Source organism: Lissotriton vulgaris, chromosome 5 (genome assembly GCF_964263255.1).
Source record: "Lissotriton vulgaris chromosome 5, aLisVul1.2, whole genome shotgun sequence".
Lineage (NCBI taxonomy): Eukaryota > Metazoa > Chordata > Amphibia > Caudata > Salamandridae > Lissotriton > Lissotriton vulgaris.
In genome coordinates, this window is record NC_141693.1 from 1,891,324,117 (window position 1) to 1,891,346,192 (window position 22,076).

Genomic DNA, 22,076 nt, shown 5'->3' on the forward strand with positions numbered 1-22,076 from the left:
GCTGCCACCAGAGGGGGATATCTCTAAACTCTTAGCCTTGATACTCTGATGCTCAAGTTTAATTTTCTCAAGTTTAAATGCCAACCTTTTATTCTCAATATCCAATTTTGTACTCTCTAGGTCCTTCTGACCTTCTAATTTGACCATTTCCAAACTATGCCTCCTATCTCTTTCCCTGTCCTCCATTTCTTCTGGAGACAGACCCTTTGAGGACACACTAGTACCTGGATTGGAAAGTGCTTTACCTCCCACTAAATCCACTTTGCCATCCTGCTGCCCTCCAGCATTCTCTCCCTCATTCCTAGCGGACTCTCTCGCTTCTAACCAGGCATTAAGGGCCTTCTGATACTCCTCTTTCCTAGAGAGACCCGCAACAGGGATTTTGAATCGCTTGCAAAAAGACTTAAGGTGTTTGGCAGTGTAGGTTTCGGACCTCTCTTCCTCAAAGATTAGATCCTCTGAAGCATTGGATGTTGGCCTACCCGTTGTAGACATAACTAACATTTACAATCAACAATAGAACAAAATCAAAACATATGTGGTTGTGCCTAGGCCTACACTCACTAGTAGCTCACTAGTTATTGTATGTGGATCACAAATGCAAGTCCTGATCCTCACCGCTGACCACCAATGTTCTCTAATTCGATAGGCGGCAACTCTGCATGTTCAAACAAGGTGATTCACATGGGGAATGAGGGAGGTAGGTCTGCCTGATGGTTTCGATCGCATTCTGGAATGGTAAGGTGCTGAACTCTCCACCCCCCACCCCAAACGGCAGAGAATATGGAAATACCTTGCAGACCACAGGTGCGAGGTGGTTGCCCTCCAAGACACTCCTCAAGAAATCTGAGGTCAATAGGCTAAGGCTCAAATGATATCCTTTAATTTACACATCATCCATAGGTACCAAACACAATGGAGTGGCACTGCTCTAACACAGCACTAATAAGTTCCAACCTGAAGCCACCAAGACGGACAGAGATGGGAGAATCATAATGGTCAGGGGGAGGCTGAGGGGCACTTCATGCACATTTGTTTCTCTCTAAGCACCCAACTCGGGCCAGACAACATTCCTATCTACCACTTTAGACTTGAGAAGCGGATTTGCCAGTGGTGTTGCTAGATGACTTCAACCTGACATGGCACGAAACACTGGACAGCTCACAAACCACCAACAGCTTCTCCAAAGAGGTCAAACAGAAAATGCACACTCTAGGCCTCTACGATGCTTGGCGAACGATGAATTCCACTACCAGAGACTACACATACTACTCCCACGTCCATCAGACGTACTCTAGGATATACTTATTTTCATTAGTCCGACAATGGTGGGGCAGCGCAGAATCTGCAGAGATCAGCCTCCGATCACAGCTTAATCACCATCAGTTTGTCCTGGGGCAGGTCCAAATCGAACTCACTGCGGTGGTATGTCCCAGCTGCGATCACACGTGACAAAACGCTGCGCAAGGAATTGAGGGCATTTATCGCGGATTACTTTACTCTTAATAGCCCGCAGGCTACATCCCCACAGAACAATTGGGACGCCTTTAAGGCGGTGCTGCGAGGTAAATGCATTCAACTTAACTCGGTCCTAAATAAACACCGGGCAAAGGAAGGCGTGGCCCTTGAGGGGTAGTTAGACACAGTTGAAACAGCACATAAAGCCACACCCACGCGTGTTTTGCAGCTGCAACTTACTGCGCTACCAGGCAAATTGCTCGCTATTTACAATAATAGAGCTGAGTACCCTTTACTGAAGTTAACGCCAGTCAACCTATTCGCAAGGCAATAAGGTGGATCCACACTTAGCACATCAACTTCGTGTGAAACGGGAGCGTAAATTTATTGGGGGTATACGGGACCAGGGGGGTCAGCTAATCCACACCAAGGCCAACCTCTTCGGCGACTTGGGACCTTCTATTGCGGTACATCTCTAGATGGGCACCTACAACAGCAATATCAATCTTGACTCGAAGCTCTATTCCGCTATCTTTTCCGCAAGGCTGGAGGTTTTGATGCCCGACCTAGTCCACCCTGACCAATCAAACTTTATAAAGGGATGGCAAACCTGTGATAATATCCGCCACACCATACATCTTATTGAGAAGGCGTCTAAATTTAAATTTGTGGCAATCTTGGTGGGTCTTGATGCGGAAAAGGCCTTCGACAGGGTAGACTGGTCGTTCCTCTTCCTCGCCATGAGGAAATATGGCTTCGGTGATGTCTTTCTCAACATCGTCAAAGCCAACTACTACCGCCCTTGCTCATGCGTGATGGTCAATGGAAGCGCTTCGCTCCTCTTCGTGCTTAGCAGAAGCACGCAGCAGGGATGCCCACTCTCCCCTCTTATTCGCCCTCCGCATCAAACCCCTTGCGGTAACATATCGGACCAACGAGGAGATTCGGGTAATACACTTTAGTGGCACAGAGCAGCCTCCTCACTCAAGGCGTCACAGGAGGAGCTGAACCACTATGAACAAGTGGCCGGATTTAAGGTGAACCTATCCAAATCCTCTATACTGAATCTCATGCTCCCCGCCCTTGAGGCGACAAGATTGAGAGGGCAGACGTCCCTGCAATGGGCTAAACACTCTTCTTTCCTAGGGGGTTCACCTTACGCCCAGACTTGGAGATCTATACAGTGCCAACTTCCCCTCTCTGGTGACCAAGTTGCAACAAGAATTTAAGAGATCGACGCCTCTTTACATCTCCTGGCTTGGGCGAATCAACGCTGTTAGGATGATGGTCCTCCGAAAACTTCTGTATTTATTTCAAGCTTTACCTATTGAACTTGACGGAGATCTACTGCCCCCATACCCCCCCCCGTTGCGCTCCCTAGTCACTAAATCATCTGGCAAGGTGGGAGGGCCTGTCTCACTTTTCAGGTACTGCGGCGACCGGAGAGCGAAGGTGGGGTGGCTCTACCGGACTTCACACTTTACGATCAAGCACCAAAGCTAGGAGTGGTGGCTTAATGGTCTGCACGAGAGTACGACAAGCGCTGGCTACACATGGACAGGTCGATTGTGGGACGCTCCATTTGAGACTTCCTGTGGAGGCCAAAGAAAGACCAGTCTAAGAACACTTACATAAGCACTCCCTCACGCACTACTCTGACGATCTGGGATCCGGTCACAAGGAGGGAGGGTGGACCTCATTTCCCTCCCCATATACCCCGATTGACTTTCATCTGGTGTTCCCACCGGCACTGCATGAAGGGCCCTTTGACTGCTGGAGGGAGGGTGGTTGCCTAAAGATTTGACTTATTCCATAATTATGACATCCTGACATTTAAAAATTGCAAAAGAGTTTTTAATCCCCCATAGCGAACACTACCACCAGCTTAAACACTGGGTCAAACTACCACACACTAGAGGCGCCGTGACTGAGGAATTAACGGTCATGGAGAAGATGGCGGTTCACAGGGTTGGTTTCATGAAGGGCACCATCTCCTCACTCTACACCATGTTGTTGACTGCACTACACGCACCCAGGGCGTGCTACATGTCCTTCTGGAAGCAGGTTCTAGGGCGTGATATCACTGAGGAGGAATGGAAACATTTATGGGGTGACATCACTAGACACAACAAGGCTGTGGCGCTGAGAGAAGCACACTATAAGACTTTGCTAGATTTGTACCTCTATCCTACTAAGCCTGCGGAGGGATTTCCGCCACATTTGGTGGGATTGCCCAGCTATTCAGCCTTTTTGGGAGGAGATACTTTCTCATCTTAAGGATATACTGGGATACCCGATTCGACCACCATTGAGGGGGCTCTATTGGGTATTAGAGATCCGGAGATAGAACATCAAACCAAAGCTGACAAGGCAATCATGTGGACATGTTTAGGAGCACCGAAACTTGCGATAGCGGCAGCTTGGTAAAAAAACAACACACCAGCTACGTCGCTGTGGCATGCCCGCCTATGGGGACTCTTCTCTATGGAACGTCTTGCATATATCTTCCGAGACAGTTACAAGACTTTTGAACGTAAACTGGGCCCACTTGTAACCGATCTAGCTAGGTTTGCCTTCTGCAGTTTGTCCGTCCTCCGTAAGGGCCATGCACCTATTCCAGATCTAGCCCATCCCAAATTGGAAATTCGTTGGCGCAAACCTCCTCTCTTGAGCGGTCAGAGCCCCGGGTCTGCCACTCTGCCTTATAGCAGCACTGTTGCTATCCACTACTTCATTTGTGCCATCACCACCACCAGGGAGGGGGGAGGACATGGAGGGGGAGTTTTTATTCTTGGGTTGATTGTTAAATTGATGTTGGTGACGGAGGGACTACCCTCAAGGCCTGTTCGGAAAATGGCGTCCTCTATATTTTCAACAGAGGGTTGTATGGACTCTGGTACGTATGCCGCTAGGCTCTCAAATTCACTTAATGAGTACCTGAAACCTGCTGCTCCAGCATGTCCAGTTGGCCTTAATGTTTATCAAGTTTTTGCGACCTGTGGTCCATCCTGTCTGCCATATTGTTTAGCTTTGTGTCAATAGCTTTTAGGCTGCCTCTCACCTCACGCAGCATCAGCACTCTGTCGTCTTCCTGATCAAAATCCAGTTGTGTTTCCGGAACCACAGTTAAGGATGACGGAAAAGGTTCTTGTAGGTGCAAAGAGCATTTTTCGAAATTTATCTTTGGCTGTTTATCGGCTTTCCCCATTTTGCCTTGTGGCGTTGACTTGCACGTAGAAATACTCCTAAGTAGGCTTACACAGGGATCCGGCAGACACAATATGTTGTCGCGTAGAAGAGGCCCGGCCTCGCGGGGAGTAATTGCAGTCAGGGGCCGGCGCAACACTGCCGATATTTAACGTAGATGCATTGACCCGCTAACTGTGATGCAATACTACCTCAGGCTATGTAGGCCTTGAAGGATATGTGGCTCCCACCCTCCACCACACTTCACAGGGTTCACGGAGAGCAAAGCCTTTGTCCCCCGCATTCGCAACGGGGCGAAGTGTGATTGTTTGACGCCCTCAGCCCTTCAGATGGTGCCTTGAAGTTAAGAAAGGAGGGGGAGCTAAGGTTTCCCACCCCACAGTACAGCGTTGCACCACTAGGCCTCCACTACTTTGCTCAAGTCCGTGGTGTGGGGGGGTAAGTAGCTACTAGGGTCCTCAGGTTAAAATCAGCTGATAACCTGCAGGATGCGTGCCTCAATGCCACCCCGGGACTCCAATTCCCCCAAAGCAGACTGTTACCGGGCTTCACCTCCCCAACAGGGCTGCAAAGCGTTCACACCTACCGGTACAGTCCAGCGCAGGAAGGCTGCTGAGCATAGGCTCCCGCAAGGTCTCCTCGGGTGCACGCTGTGTCCCCGTGACCCCAGTTGGTCTCTGCTCGATGCCGCTGCCTCACTATCCGGATCTCCTCCGGGCGATAATCCTGCCTCTCCCCAGACTGATTTTGCCTTTGGAAAAGTTAGAGCTATTGGCATTGCTCATGACATTTCTCTTTTTTTTTTTAACTTCTACATAAATGTCTTTGTTATTTACATTGCCAACAGCTCTCTCAGCCCACACAGCTCTCAGCCCACACAGCCCACACAGCTCACAGCCCACACAGCTCTCACAGCTCTCACAGCCCACACAGCTCTCACAGCTCTCACATTTGTTAATACCACAAGTTGAAGCTAGATTTATATTATTAAAGTGTTCCAAGCACCACACTTTAGCAACAGAAATGTAGAACATGCATGTTCGAATAACAAAAAATAGGAAATTATGTTTTGGTGTATTATGTGGTTTCCTTGAAAGCTGTGTATGTGTCTAGCTGAAATCACAGGGCACTAGTAGGGATGCTCGTCATTATCCCATTTTTAGGTAATCTATGCAATCATTTCTTTCTAGAAAACCTATCCCTTTCGATTTAAAGTGCCAGTGTTTTCCTGAAACTGGCCAAAAATGTAATTTAGACTCTAGCATTCAAGAAAGTGCGCACAACATAGCCGTAATGGTTAGTCCGTTAGGTTGGTAGACTAATAGTTGAGCGTTCTAGGTTATTACGCTCGCTCAATGAAGGGAAACCAAGAGGAGGACTATCTACGGTAACAGGGTGTTGATAGGTCTGGGTGCCTTCAGCAAAGCAAGGTCTGCCAGGCTTATACATTTGCTTATTGTACACGGAGTCCGTGAATGTTCACAGGTAACTCATGACAACCAAGACGTGCAAATTATGCACCCCACAACGCTCCAACAGGGCTCAAAAGTGGCCAGCCAAAACTACACGTTACAGTGAACGTCGGAAAATGTGTGCTACTGACTTTTCGACATATACCACACACATTCAGGCACAAAGAGAAAGCCAGGAAAAACAGCAATGTGATTCGGACACAACCAAACGTATGAATATACAAACACAAGCAGGCACACCTAATCAAGCATGCATATAACCACAAGTTATGAGTGAAAAAACAAAACTTTGTTTGTAAAAAATATATGCACTCTGATGTAATTAATCCGCATGTATGGCCAAAAACAAGACCAGAGGGAAAACAAGCAGCTGCAACTTTTCAACCACCACCGGAACCCCGGTGACCAGCGGCTTCAGCGGACCTGCTACGGCATGCGAGGTGGCGGCCAGATAGGGCAACAAGCACCTACGAGCACACGGACAGCGGGAAGGGGGGGGGGGGCGGGAAAGGAACGGACAGCGGGAGGGGGGGCGGGAAAGGAACAGACAGCGGGAGGGGGGCGGGAAAGGAACGCACTCACCTGGACTTCCTCGGGCGGCGGGCCCCCGCGGAATGACGAACACAAACCTGGACAACAACAAAAAAAACTCCGCCAACTGCCGCGATGACGACATCGCAGAGGCGGAGAGCGAAAAAATCGCGGGAACGCCCCCAAATCTGGTCCGGCTTTGACGGACAGATCCGGCTTCCAATGGCTAGCCTCCATTTATGGAGCTAGCCAATGGGAGCCGGGGGACGTTCCTGAAGCCCATATTGTAAACAATATAGCGGGGGACGTTCCTGAAGCCCATATTGTAAACAATAGATTTCGCCTGAGCCGAAAAGCTGCGCAGAGCGCAGCCTTCGGCAGTCGAAACCTAATGAGTAGGATCATGTTGAAAAGGTTGGAAATCTGGGCTGCCGAAAATGCAATTATAACAAAAGTGCAATACGGATTCAGAAAGGGGTTAGGGACTTTAGAGCAGTGCGTTAATTTGGATCTCCTAATTAACAAATATACCACTGCTAAAGATGGTACATTGTTTCTCTGCTTTGCGGACCTGAGTAGTGCTTTTGACCTTGTCGACCACTCGATTTTATGGCACATTTTAATTGATCTAGGAGCACCCAGGGAAATTATACACTTTTTAGCCAGGCTCTATGAGAAATTGTCATGTAAAGTACGCTATGGACCCTCTGGTGAATGTACCCCCACCTTTAAAGTTTTAAGAGGCATCCGTCAGGGTTGTGTCCTAGCACCCTTTTTATTTTCCTTATTTATTAATCCGGTTGACTCAACTCTGGGGCAGATCCCTGCGGAAGCACCACTTATAGGAGGGAAAGCGGTCCCTATATTATATGCGGACGACACTGTTTTATTGTCACGCACACAGATCGGGTTACAACGTCTTATTGACAATTTCATGACTTTTATCGAAAGCAGGAGACTTAAAGTAAATAAATCCAAGACTTTCGTGATGACATGTGGGAGCAAGGCTAAGTTAGCGAGCTCTTTTTATCGACAAGGTCAAGATGCAACAAGTTAAAACTTTTTGTTATCTCGGGATCACATTTGCAGGGGATGGCAGATGGCAACATGAGTTCGACAACATTAGCCTAAAGATGTGTAGGAATACTAACAGTATTTTTAGATTCTCCTCTAAATTAGGGGTGAGAAGTATTAAAGACATGATGGCCATCTACAATGTAAGATGCACCTCATCGGCGTTATACGGTGCGGGGGTGTGGGGTCATCAACATAACCCAGTACTTCAGGGAGATAAACACATTTCTTAAAAAGTTACTGTGTGTACCCCCCTCGGCATCAGTGGAACTTGTACATAAGGAGGTAGGAATTGAATATATCACTGACGTGGCTGCATTACGTCCTTTGCTGCTATGGCACTCTATTTGGGCCAAAACAGAAACGCAGTTTACACAGGAGATTATTCGTGACTGCCTGAGGCTTGATCATGTATCCCGTAATGCCTGGCTCAAATACATCCACTACTGGTACAACCTCTTATTCGGATGTAACACTTATCTCGAACCAGAGAATGTAGCTCTAATCTCTAGAAAGGAGATAAAAATAAGGTTTCTAACACACAAGAGGGATTACCGTGAGAAGCTTTCTGGGAAGTTACAGACTGTGGTCTTTTACCGGGATCTCCAATTAAATACAGGTTTCCAGTCCTACCTTTCAATTGTTACCCGTAATTCCCACCGGTTTGTACTAACTCGTTTAAGGCTGGGCATTGTACACCACTTAGTAGCCGTCCCTAAAATGAAATCTAGTTCAGACTCCGTATGCCCGTGCGATAACACTTCTAGACAAAGTAGCTGCCACTTTTTATTGTGAATTTTATCATTCTTATAGGAAATTTTACTTAAAACCAATCTTTTTAAAAAATCATGTTCGTTCCACCAAAGCAGCAATGAATTTTATTTTCTCTTTCGAAAATCCAGATATTTGCTTTTTTGTGGCGACATATATATTGAAATGTACAGCTGCCAGGAAATCCATAGTTATTTAATATCACTGACTGTGTTTAAATAATTTGACTTGTCTGTACATTCATAATATAATATTGTCAAAGTAAATTTGGTCTTTATTTCAGGAAATGTTTGTAGTTAAGTCAAGCTCTATTTAATTGTATTGACTTTAGACTAAGGGGGCAGTCTCTGGTATCAACTATGCCCTACAATAAGAAGTTGTAGATTACTTTTGCAAAAGTTTAATTTTATGTACTATAGGACCCATAAGTGTTATACATGATTACCTTGCACTTGTCACTTTGTGGGAAATTCTGCAATTGATTTTAGTACTAAAAGGAATTATTTTCATATGTTAATTTTGAGGATATGTAATTAATTGTGGACTATTGTTAACCTGTTTGATGATTTTTATAATAATTAATTGAACGATATGTCTACGTATTTGTCTGCTTATATGGTTATGTTCTATAAACCGAATAAAGCATTTTAAACTGAACTGAAACTGAGTAATATGATGGCCTTCAATCAGCCAGTGAATGTTAGAAAATGGTGTAGTGGATTAGCCCCAGAGTCCATTGATAAACGTATTACACATTTCTGAAGTGCTAGCAATGTGAATACGCTATTCATTCTTATGTTGCAGGCAAAGTTCAAAAGCCAGAGAGAGCGAATTGCTAATGCATTTGAGAAGCTCAAGCAGTTTTTGGAGAAGGAAAACGCTTGTTACCTAAAAAACTTGGAGCAGGAAGAGAAGAACAATCTGCAGAGCATCAAGGAGACATTAACCAAATTAGAAGAACAGCAATTTGACCTTAGGAGCCTGATCACAGAGATTGAATCCAAGTGTCAGCAGCAGGGTGTGGAGTTACTGCAGGTAAGGAAGGGTTATACATCGATACAACAAGATCAGCATACCTCTCTTCGTGTCAGAAAGCTGTAACTTTGTGTCCTGGACCCAACAGGAGCGATATGTGATAAAAAGGATAAACTAGGCGTCACACCATACCCAAGCTGTGTCTGTCTCTGCCCAGAGGGGCATATCAACGTGAAATATTGAAGTAGGTGTGTTTGTTAATGTGTGTGATAAGGCATTTATTTCATAGGCTAAAATAAGTCATGCCTTTAAACTTTGGAAGACCCCGGACCTCTCACCTCTTATGCTCAATTGTGCAACTGCTCTTAAAAGTACCAATGATCAAACTTGCTCAAACAGAAAGGCGCTCTCTTTAATCATCTCTGCACAATCAACTAGAGTTTAGAAAAAACATTGAAATGTTGCTTTTCTTTATCTGTTTTCCATCCCTCTTTTCTCTGGCTCTGTGTAATCTTTTAATTCATTTTAACAAAGAATGCTTATGAGTGGACACTTTATACATTAAATAATTTAAACTAAATTAGAAAGGAAATGGATAGGTGGATGATCGATTAATATCTCCAGGGTCTAAGATTCATGAGATGGTTGAGACCTGCTGTTGTCTGCCGTCCAAATTTTAAGGAGCTTTACAGTTTCTGGTCACCTTTTCCTCCTTCTCTTCATCCACTAGTTTTCTATTTGAGTCCGTAACAAATGCCCTGTTATTTTGCGATTTAGTTGCATTTAAATTTGTTGTCTATTTTGTGGCTGGGTGGATATTTCTTATTATGTTACTTAGTCTTGTCTTCTTTCACACTAAATTACTGAGGTGCTATTGGTTTTATGTACATAGTGAGTACCACAGTTGGCCTATATTGCATTACTTTATAGGTAAAGTGGTTGACTACCATTTTATTCCCAGTACAACTTGGTTGTTCTTTGTGGGACCATAGCGCATAACATTTAATAGTATGGTCTAGTGTTTTACCTTACTGACTTATGCAGCACACGATTGGGTAGTGTGGAGCCAGCCCTGTCTAGGAATTCCAAATATTACCGCAAAGGTGCAGGATTCTGATTTGGGGCCACAAGGCTTGGTACGAAAGGGTTTAGAGACCTCATGCCTTTATGCTTTGTACCCCTCAGTGAGGGGGGCGGGCTACTGCTCCTGTGCCCTAGGGGAGAAACCGATTACACAGCAAGCATAATGTATTCCTTCTCCACACAACCATCTGTTTGTCTGGGTACCATTGTTATAATGATGCAGTATTGTTCTTGACTCCTATTGCATTGAAAATCAGATAAATCTGCACTTGGTGCTTGGTCTGTGAAGGCTGGTAATAAAAATGTCAGTGGTAATTATTAATCCATTTGTTTATATTTGTATATACTTATTTGTAATTTTTACACTTGTGTAACTTTTTAAAATCTACCTTTGTACTGTGAATGTAAGCTTTATTAGCTACACTTTAAGCTGTTTGTGTTTTTCCCCCAGGGTGTGAAGAGCACATTAAACAGGTACGATTATCCTCTATTTACGATTATCCTCTATTAACATCTCACCATATGAAAAATGAACAAGGAACCTTATTTAGATCATACTATGCTTTTAAGTATGTATCCGTGCCTCATGGGTAGACCAGTTTTTAAATAGCTAAAATTATGTGCTAACAGGATACCTTTTACAATATTTGTACCGTGAGAAGTACTTGTTTTGACTGATATTTAGAAAAGATGAAACACAAGTGAATATTCTTTCTTCTGACTTGCTACTCAACAAGGAGAGATAGATAATCATGTTTTCTTTATATTTGATAGTCTAATTTTGCCCTTCTTAATTGTTTATTTCAATATTATTCTCTCCGTCTTCCTATTAACTTTCTTTCATTATTTATTCTTTACTTTCTATCCTATATTTCACTTTTTACTTCTTACCAATATGTTCCTCTGTAATCTTTCTTTTTTTATTATTTTGTGTAACTCATTCTTTTTAGGATTTTCTTTTACCTTTTGTGCGTTTTATTTTCTATTGTGTTCTTGTATTTAATTGATATACTTTCACCTTCTTTCTTTTATTTTTTTCTTTCCTCCACTAGTTTAAATTCTATTTTATTGTCTTATTTGTCTCCAATTAGTTATGACTAATTTGGTTTCTGTTTCATTTATCCTTATTCTTTTTCATATATTGTTTTGCACACATCAATAGAGCAGCAATAACATCCTAGACTTTTTATAAAGAAACTAAACAACCCCTCCCTCCACCCCCTTCCCCCGTTGCCTTGAAGCTGCCTCCTAAGCACAGTATAAAACATAATAAAGCGTGCCAAGTCCATCGGGACACTCAATGCTCTCAAACAATGAACCATTTGTCAAATCGTTGGGAGAGCGGGCCTCTCAGGTGGCAGGTCTAAATCCAGACCACGATAGTCCGCCCACCTCTTCCAGATCTTAAAATGCTTACAAGGGCAACCCCTGGCTACGAACACAGGTGCTAGAGTCCCATACAGAAGTCCATGCCGCTCCTCCAGGCAGTCAATGATGGAGCCAGAGGTGCCTTCCGCGCCCTGGTAATGTCCCTCTTTGCCAATGTAAGGCCCAGCAACAACAGGTGGCGCTTGTACCTATTGCCCCCAATCCCCTCTTTTTCATATATTTTAACTACCTTTCTTTCCATTGGTGTATTTTTTAACTTCCCTTAACTAATTTCCGTTCTCTTTAAGTGACCCATGTCTAAATCTTTGTGTGTTCATATTGTTTCTGGTACTATTTCTGTTTTTCTTTCTGCTTCATGTTTACTCCACTGTTTTGCCTCTGTATGTTTCTTTTGTTCTCATTTGTAAATGTATACCCCTTTCTTAGTGTCTGTTTTCATCTTAATTTGCAGTCTTTGTTTTATAAAGCAGTATTTTGTTGTTCATTGGCACAGTATGGTCCAATGAGTGGAATAGTTGTCGCTGAACAATGCCGTTTTTGGAAGTTCACAAGTTTGAATCGCTGCAAGGCAGACTCAGACATCCATCCTTCTGACGTTGCTAACCTGTACACCATCAAGGGGTCAACAGTGCTATATATATATATATATATTACTGCATTTTAAAAACTACAAATATGGTATAATGTGTCATAAAAATAAGGAAACAATAGTCTGATTTCTAAAATTAAATTTTTCTTTACTGTTTCACTTTCAGAGCATTTGTATATTGTTTAATTATGACAGCAAATAATAATTAAACCGTTAACGTGTTTGTAGTTGTATGCAAGAAATTAAAGTTTGATTTTCCTCGGTGTAAATGATCCCCCCACCCCCCCCCCCCCCCTTTAGTTTTGAGTGCACAAAATTTCTTGGATTTGTTACCATTTATTCCCAATGAAACCATTCCCTTGAAGAAATTCCTCCATGTATTCATCTGCCGAGTTGCACTCCTTTCCTGATCCCTATAGTCGGAGGTCTTCTAGTCCTTTTTAGATCTCGCCAGCGCTGCTCTGCGAGACATTTAGTAAGTGGGTTTTCAAAGTGCTACCACACGCTTTTGATGGCCTCAAGCTTGAGGTTACGCGCCTGTGCATGCGCGCAGCCGCCATCTGCCTTTCCTATCTCTTCCTCTAAGCGTCATGCGCCATCTGGCTTTCCTCATCATTAGCGAGCGATCACTTTTGCGTCTTCTGTTTCAGCACTCCACATGAGTGCTTGTGTTTTCCCCTCTGCCTCCGTCCGTGTCTTCTCCATTCCTACCCGCTTACTTCCCCTACCCACCCTTTGTGTTTTTCTATGACCTGGAAGCATTTTCCCTTGTTGCTGAATAAATGTCTTTGAAATTGCTCCCCCCCCACTCTGCATTCCTGCTTGTCCCATTCACCACTTGCGCGTTTTAAAAAAAATTCTGTTTAGAGCGCACACACAACTCCCGGGCTTGTTTCTCTGTGCTCACCGCGTGAATACCTAATTTATTATATGCCGATGTAAAACCACAGCAAAACAATCCCTTCCTCTCTCCTCAAAAGCAACAGGATACTAAGAAATCTGTGGGCAGTGGCCCATTGCTCTTAATCTGTATGAGTCGTGTGACGCCCACAAACACCGCTGCCCGGGCCAGCACCTCCTACACACACGATATGCCACGACAGCCTCAGGCATCTCGTGGCACAATCTCCGCGGCCCTCGATCTGCCCTGGGCAGCCTGGGTGCATTTACACTGTCCGGTCCTCAGCGCAGTTCTAGGCAGGTCAGAGTGGCCTGCCCATCCTTTGAGTGCTCAGGCCTGGCCCACTCAGCTGTTAGCCCCAGAATGGGGCGGGGGCGCTGCCTGTGAGGGGCAGAAACTTCTGGGCTCTCCCTCCCCACAAGCTTCCATTGTCTGAGCCATCACGCGCAGGCATACACCAGAGAGGCAGACACGGCGCGAGCTTGGAAGGAACTGGATGCTGTGACACGACTCGCCTCGTCAGCCGGTTTCCAGCCCCTGTTCTCATGAGGAAACTCGTTCTCAGCTACCCTTCTTCTCTCACCCCCTTCAAAGCGGGCGCGCATACAACTCCCGGGCTTGTTCCTCTGTGCTCACCGCTTGAGACTCGAGCCTTTCAGAACAGAACGATCAAGGCGTCTTTTTCCCCTCACAAGCGGGCCACGGACTTGGGAAAGCCCTGCAAGCAGCTTTGCAGATGCATAGCTGTTTAATTCGTCAACAGAGGGCCTGTACTCGGACTCTGCAGTCACCCAAACTCCCTCCTGATGCCGCTGTAGAAAACGGGGCTTTCAGCGTTTGCTGTGATCACGGTTAAACTCCTTGGCAAAGTGTTCAGTAGCAGAATGCTCTAAACCCTGCCTTCTTTTCTACTCACTTCACCTCTCTCATTGGTTTCCAGTTTCTCTGTCTCTTCAGGAAGGGTCTTTCTTTTTTTCCTCAGTCCCTCCAGGCTCTCTCGTCCCATCGAGTTCCCTCTGTGTGTCTCCTGAGTTCCCTTTCTTGCCCTTCCTCCATTTCTTCCCAGCACCTCTCCTCATCCTCAAGTCTCTCCCTTCTAAGTAACTGCGCAGTCCTCCCCTCCCCTCCTCCGCTCTCCCCTTTCCCCTCTTCGATTGCACCATCTCCCTCCCCCCTTGTCCTTTTCAACTCTTTCCTCCGTGTCTGCCTGATTGTTCTCTTTTTGAATCCCCATGGAATGTTCTCATGTAGCAGTCTGGGAGACAGGCAGCTCCTCCGATGCAAACGGCCCAGCTCGAGGTTTCAAATTACTACTCCGTAAAAATTCCAGATGTGTGCTGATTTACTGGGCCTTAGGTTGACTGGGTTCGGGAGGTTGCTCGAGACCATTTTGGAAAGCCATAAATCGCCCGGAGAAAACAACGAGAACAGTTTTAATGCAGACTCACTGCATCACTTCGTTTGGGGGGGTTTTCTTTCCTTTAATGTTGAGATTTCTTTTTATTCAGTTTAGGAAGCATGATGTGGATGGAAAACTTGGGGTGATGCATAATCACCTGCACGTGAGTTGCCTGTGGGTTAGGGGATGGCTCAGTGGGAAGCTAGTGGCATCCCTCCGTGGCAGTCCCAACTCTCTGTACCTTCTGCCCTAGCCATGATCTCGACTCCCCAACAGAAGGCTGCAGAAAGGGGCTGCACAATGTGAGACCAGGGCTTCAGCCCCACCTAACACTCCGACCAGCATGAATACATTTGCAGAATAAAGCTTCGGCATAGCCAATTGGTCTCGCCTTTGGGAACTTAAGTGTTTAGCCATGCAACAGTTGATGTTGTTACATCAAGGATATTGAGCAGCATAACTAAATACTTATAAGTAACCCTGGGCAAAGCCCTACGCTTCGCTCGCGTAGTTTGTGCTACTTTGCACAATGTGAATTGCCCGTAGCAGAGTACAAACACGCTTAGCATTGCGTAGTGCAGCAGTCGTTTTTTGCTTGCTCGCGGTCCTCAACGTCATGTCGGCGACCGCGTGCAAGCAAAATGACATCCCGGCGAGACTTTTTCCTTGTTCGCGATCAGCAACATCAAGTTGCCGATCGCGAGCGTGGAAAATAAACCTCCCGGCGAGATTCTCAACGCGGGGAGATCCGGTTTCTCATTGCAAGTGGTCGCGATGAGAAAGCTGTTGCTTACGTATAAATCTACTCTGGCAGCAGTAAACTCCAGCTCGCACTGAAAGATGCCGTTTTCAATGACTGCACAGTGCCGGATGCATGTCCGCACTGTGCAATAATTGAAAACAGCATCTTGCAAAGTGCGAACAGGTTACTACGCAGTTCGTGAAGTGCTACGCGTAGCTCGCTTAGTGCACGTTGCGTAGGTTCGCGTAGCGCTACTTCGCGAACTACGCCCACACTTATAAGGTTCCAAAGGCGAGACCTATTGGCTATGCCAATGCTTGTTTTTTATTTTCCCATTCAGATCCTCTAGCATATGAAGTTTTGTATCCATCTCGGTGTGCACTTACTTTTTGGTCATACGCCGGAATTCCATTCCTCATTTTTCCTATAGGGAATCTGCTTGCCTGCTCACTACCTATTTACTGTATTCTACTTCCTTGTATTTATCGGAATACAGGATTTCTTAACTACCGTTACCTGAACAGATGGGAATTTGATAGCATTTCCATTTGGCTCTTTTCTAGGTATGAAAACTTGAAAACTCAGCATGCATCGTATGACACCTTTAAAAGGAAAGAAGAGAATCCAGATGAGGAGGAGGAGGGGAAAAAGGACCTGCAGTTAGTTATAATTGAATCATTGGGTGAGAAACTACAAACTTGACCTAGTGTTACTATTAAATGTCCAGTAAACTGTAAATGGCTGTATTTATCAGCTCACCACTAAATTAATTTGGTGGTAGGTGTGTGTGTGTGTGTGTGTGTGTGTGTGTGTGTATATATATATAAGTTTCAAACTTCTGCTACACCTCTCTCTAGGAAATGTATTCCAACGAAGAGAAAACACAGGTACAGACCACTCCACAGCGCTCCGTGTAGATTTCAAAGGTAGTTTATTGACTCGTTTCGGCTACGTCACAGTAGCCTTGATCACATGACTAGCTGAACCAATACCAGTGTTTAAATACTGTGCACAATTACAGAGAAGGGGCGTTACCCATCCATAAACATAGCGAAAATACAATGGTAACACAATATCGTTTTAACAGTTAACCCGAGTGTTCTTTGATTAAAAAATTATGTTTTTCTAAAATATTATTTTCTTCTTTCTCCACAACATTGTAAAAACAATTGTAGTTCATATTTACAGTACATCACGGAAAGCTGCAAATGTACAATTCTCATTTCTACAATTCATGCCTGTTAAACAATATGCGCAGAACATGCCAGGATATGAGCGGTTTATGTGCTATAGGATGGAATTGCTACTGGTTAACAGCCCCAGAATTTTTAAAGTGCAAGTGCTAAAAATTATATAAAATCGTGCAAACAAACGTGCAAAGTGCGAAATCAGCCGTGACACTGAGGTAGATCCCTGCCTCAGTTGTATTCAATGGGTCACTGGCTGATTAATAATGTAGGAAGACAATGTGGTATTGCATGTTAAGCCGGTTATGCAGGTTTACATGTAATAATGAATTTATAAAACAATTCTACTACCAGCACAGAATGCTTCAGAATGACAATCTTGATATAATTGTGGTAAATATTTTACTGTATACGAGTTTGCCAGATAATTTACAGGTTACAAAATAATAGCTCAATCAAATGAGAGGCAGAGTCCGTGGTGTCAGTCATAAGGGCTTTAATCATAAATGACTAAATGACTCGAGTCAATGGAGATCTAGTCCATCAATACAAGGGTTCGGGTATGCAATGATGGCAGGAAAAGATGTCAACGATTTATTCACAGTACATGACATATATAGTAAAATGACACAATAGCATTGAATACAGTAGGCGTGACAAGTGAAATGTATATGATAAGAACACATGTGCATAGCAAAAAGGCGTGAACATGGGTGTGCACAGAGGCGTGAACTAGAAACGTCACAGAAAAGTGTCATAAGTGGGTGGATGCTTAGAGAATTCTTGCAGAGTCAGCTGAAAACTATGGCCTGGATGCGCGTGCAGCTAATATGACGTGTGATTGACGTACATCTGGAGGAAGCGAAAAGTCTGACTTTTAACGCTAGTAGAAGAGACAGAAGTCTGGCATGTCAGATCGACCTGTCCCTAAACATATCTGATATCATGTGTTTAGAGTATGTTTAATCTGGAGTAAAAGGTCTTTCGGGCAGAGGCTATTCTATACTGAATGTATGCGTGTCTAGGTGCAAATGCTCGGAGCCAGGGGCCTACCATGGTAACGGGAGCAATGAATTTCATGAGGGAGGACAGGAAGGCTTGGCCCTTGCTCTGCAGTCGGGGGATATGTTTTCGCATTTCACTAGACAGGAATGTGTTTTCGAGGAGCTGAGCTGACTATGCTGATAACTTGAAGGCAAAATACTGTTTTTGGCAGGCAGACCAGGCCGAGCTGGGCACCGCTCGCTTGGCAGGAAGTAAGGCAGAGGTCAGGGATGCATCTCCATGCTGCAGCTTTCAGAGACAGAGGCAGAAGTGGTTTGAAGACAGAAATCAGGGCCTAGCTCGGCAGAGCCAGGAAAACGTGAAAGTGCACCACATAAAGACGGTGGCACGGCATACTTAGGAACGGAATTATCGATCCATTCATGGTGGATCTGATAGAGGACATGTTAACGTTGGACGCAAATGTATTTGCGTCTTCAGATTCGGTTGTGGAGGGAAATTACATGTACTTGAAGTGCGTACATGGAGCCGTTGGGGTCTACGTTAGGGGACACACTTGACCATAAAAATTCCAATTACCTCATTCCCTCCTTGTCCCCTACGGACCCTTCATGATATGTCGATGTTCATGAGACCATCAATCTGTTCATACAACATCATTTGTTCTTCTTTCTGTTTTCGGGAATGGGAACGTGCACTTGAATGGGGAACACATGCTGTGGCGCACAAGCCGCAAATCGCTGGCCCACATTGTAAACATAGACAACAACTGAATACTATGGCCAATAGGATTCCTAGGAATGACAGTAGTTTCCATCCCCAGGCTGTTATTACACTCCAGAGCCAACCGGACCAAGTCCATGAACCTGGATTCTAATGTATCAGATGGGCAATTTCGTGAAGTCGGGTAATAGCTTTATAGACTGATGGCGCATTATTTGGAATAAATACGCAGCAACTGGATCCGATGACTCTACAAGCCCCGCCCCTATCGGCCAGGATGACGTCAAGGACAAGGCGGTTCTGAAGAACAACAAGTCTCAGCTATTAATCAAAGAAGGAGCTTGTGGCATAGTGCCCATTTCATCCTATATTTATATATACAAAATGCTGTCAATCAAAGCTTTATACTCAAAAACAATCAATTCATGGCATATGTGTCAAACATATTTGAAATCCTGATGCAATGCTATAATGCCACATCATATCCCAGAGAATCTAGATGAATAATTCTAAGGATAGAATAGCAATCGGCTACAATGCTGATTATGCATAGAGAACAGGCAACACTGGATTCTTACAGAAAACAGGAATAAGGGGGTGCAACTAAAACAGAAAACAGAAGTCTGCAACTCTTCTGTTGACCCGTAATCATAAAAAGCAATGCAGGTCCTCCCCTGTATTCATTCCATTAGGAATCCTAGTGTCTAAAAGCAGAATGTATTTGCTTTCCAGTTGCCTTAACAATTTCTCTCTGTTTCCACCCCTGATGTTTTTGGGCCCTGCATCAATGATAAAGTATTGCAGATCGTTCAAATTTTTCATATGGACCAGACCAAAATGGCGCGCAACTGGGTAGTTATCATCAGAGTTTACAATTGCCCTTAAATGCTGGAGGATGCGATTAAAAGCCTGCAATTTGGTGCTCCCAACGTACTTGAGCCCACAAGTGCATTAGAGCACGTAGACCACAAAATCAGTGCGGCATGTGAAATGCCCTTTGATTTGAATAGGCACGGGATCAAATGCAGAGCAGTATTCCTTGGTATTTATACCAAATTTGCATGCTCTGCAGGAGATACATTTATAAAATCCAGATTTATCTGACAACCAATTTTTCTTTATGATGACCTCGGGACTAGATCTAACCAGAGCATCCCTCATTGAGGGAGCCCTTCTAAAGACAATGGTCGGTTCATCTGGCAACAATGGTGCCACACTGATGTCAGTCTTCAACAAAGGCCAATGCTTCTTCAATATCCCCCCTCACCTTCTTTTCCTCACTGTTAAAGGTGGTGATTAAACTAACCTTATCAGGGGTTCCCTTTTGTCAACTCTTGCCCAGTCTGTATCCTGCTAGCACCGGTGGAAGTGAGATATTCTTCCCGGTTCATGCTATTTGCCCTCTTCAAAGCTTCCTGTAATAAGGATGTCTGATAGCCTCTTGCACAAAATCTCAAATATGCTTCATTTTGACATTTCTCCAAATCTGCATTGGAACTGCAAATTCTACGTATACGTAAAAATTCCCCGTACGGAATACTTTTGACTAGATGACCTGGGTGTGAACTATTTGCGTGCAAAATTGAATTGCCCGCCGTAGGCTTTCTGTGGAGTCTGGTATGTAGTGTTCGAGGCATGTGGGCTGCTGAATTCATATCTGTGCATAGATCGCCGCCTAGTGTTGGGTCTGGATGATTGCACATTGTTGTCCTGGAAGAGTCTTCGAAGTATCACGAGATAGGTGGCTCCTCCCCTGGACTACAGTGCTCATGGGCATCCTCTCCATCCTCAGATTGTTTTTTTCCGCCATTGGTTTCGGATGTACTTCTCGACTCCAGTTCGGAAAACTTGTACTTTTTCTACTCCTAAGGTCAAAAGGCCTTCACAGCGTCGGTATTGTATCGTTAGGTGCCTGTTCCTTTCGAGATCTTCAATCGACGTCGAAAGAAGACGTTTGTTTCCACACAACAGGCCCAGACTACATCAACGATGGAACGGACACCGTTCAAGCGGTGCCCCGTTTGTAATTCAAAATACTCCAACTTAGATGTGCACTCAGTGTGCAATACTTGTTTGTCCCCAGACCACGACGATTGCAAATGTTTCGCTTGCTCGAAGTTCCGCTCGAAGAAAACTATTAAACTTCGACGCGAGGCAGTCGGCCCCAGCGCCTGCGGACATCTTCGATGCCGGAGAAGATGAGGACTTCCAATATGAGGAAGCAGAAGAGGAAGACGTTCCCGAACTGTCGGAACCGGCGTCGGAACAGGACTCAAATTTTGAGGTGGACGAGCAACATGACGACTACGTCCACGACCAAGACAACGTTGAGTTAGGGGACGACGAAGGGGTCTTTGGGGCCGTCGATGGTGACTCCAGTGGAGAGCCGAGCCCCCTGCAGTTCCGGGGCCTATCACTAACATTCCGCCCCCTCCGGTCGAGGCATCGCCGAAAGGCCTTAGCCAAGATCCTTCCACACGGTCTACAGCCCCGCGCCAAAGCCAGGCTAAGACCCTTTCCAAGGAGCCATCGGTCGATTCCCAGAAATCGAAACCGAAACAAGCGGAGCCAAAATAGAAACCGAAACTACTCAAGATGGTGGTCGGTTCGACGTCGACGCATGGTCCCACAAAGGATGTTGAAGATCCTTCGGCGTCCTACAATGTTAAACCATCTCCTACTGAGGACACAGCGGCCTTTAATGCATTGATTGAGCGGGCAGCCCTTAACCATGACGTCGACATGCATGCCGAACCAGTGGATGAGGATTTCTTATTTGACACCTTCTTCACATCTGAACGCTCCACTAAGACTCTACCCATGCTTAAAGGGGTCCTCAAGCATGCAACGGACATTTTCAGGGAGCCAGGCAAAGCCAGGGTTATCAACCCCCGGATCGAAAAAAAAGTACCGGCCTGCCCCAGTGGACCCCACCTACGTCAGGGGCCAGCTCCCCTTGGACTCCCTCGTGGTGGCTAATGCACGCAAGAGGGCTAACTCGCAATCAAGTGGTGACGCTCCCCCTCCAGACAAAGAGTCGAAGATCTTAGAGGCGTCGGGGAAGAGGGTGGCAGCGCAAGCAGCTAACATTTGGAGAATAGCAAATACACAGGCCCTGTTGGCTAGATACGACAGGGCGCACTACGATACACTAGAACAGTTACTGCAACACATGCCTGACATGTACAAAGAAGGTGCGGAAATGGTTATACAAGAGGGGAAATTGATCTCCAATGTGTCAATCAAATGCGCACTGGGCGCAGCAGACACAGCGGCAAGGGCAATAAATACTAGCGTAATGCTGTGACGCCATGCATGGCTGCGCATCTCAGGGTTCAAACCAAAATTTAATTTAATTTCTAATTTAAAATACTTGTAGAGCGCAGCGTACACCTTGCGGTTTCTTGGCGCTGGGGGGATCGGCAACTGAGATGAGAAAAGACCAGGGAGAGATGAAAGGATATTGCGGGAGTTTTAAGTGGGGAAGGCCTGGCTGAAGAGGAACGTCTTCAGCTCTCTGCGAAAAGGGAGATACTGAGTAGCAGAGCGGAGATGGTCAGGAAGTGAGTT

General features: G+C 45.2%; 1 protein-coding gene across 1 annotated transcript in view; it reads left to right on the top strand.

Annotated features, from left to right (window-relative positions):
- Nucleotides 1-22,076, top strand: part of LOC147717638 (E3 ubiquitin-protein ligase TRIM39-like) — a 190,283-nt gene that overhangs the window by 46,089 nt on the left and 122,118 nt on the right. The window contains exons 4-6 of the mRNA XM_086920539.1: nucleotides 9,318-9,548; nucleotides 11,023-11,045; nucleotides 16,155-16,273. Of these exons, the coding sequence (XP_086776665.1) occupies nucleotides 9,318-9,548; nucleotides 11,023-11,045; nucleotides 16,155-16,273 (373 nt within the window). The remainder of the gene's footprint in view (nucleotides 1-9,317; nucleotides 9,549-11,022; nucleotides 11,046-16,154; nucleotides 16,274-22,076) is intronic.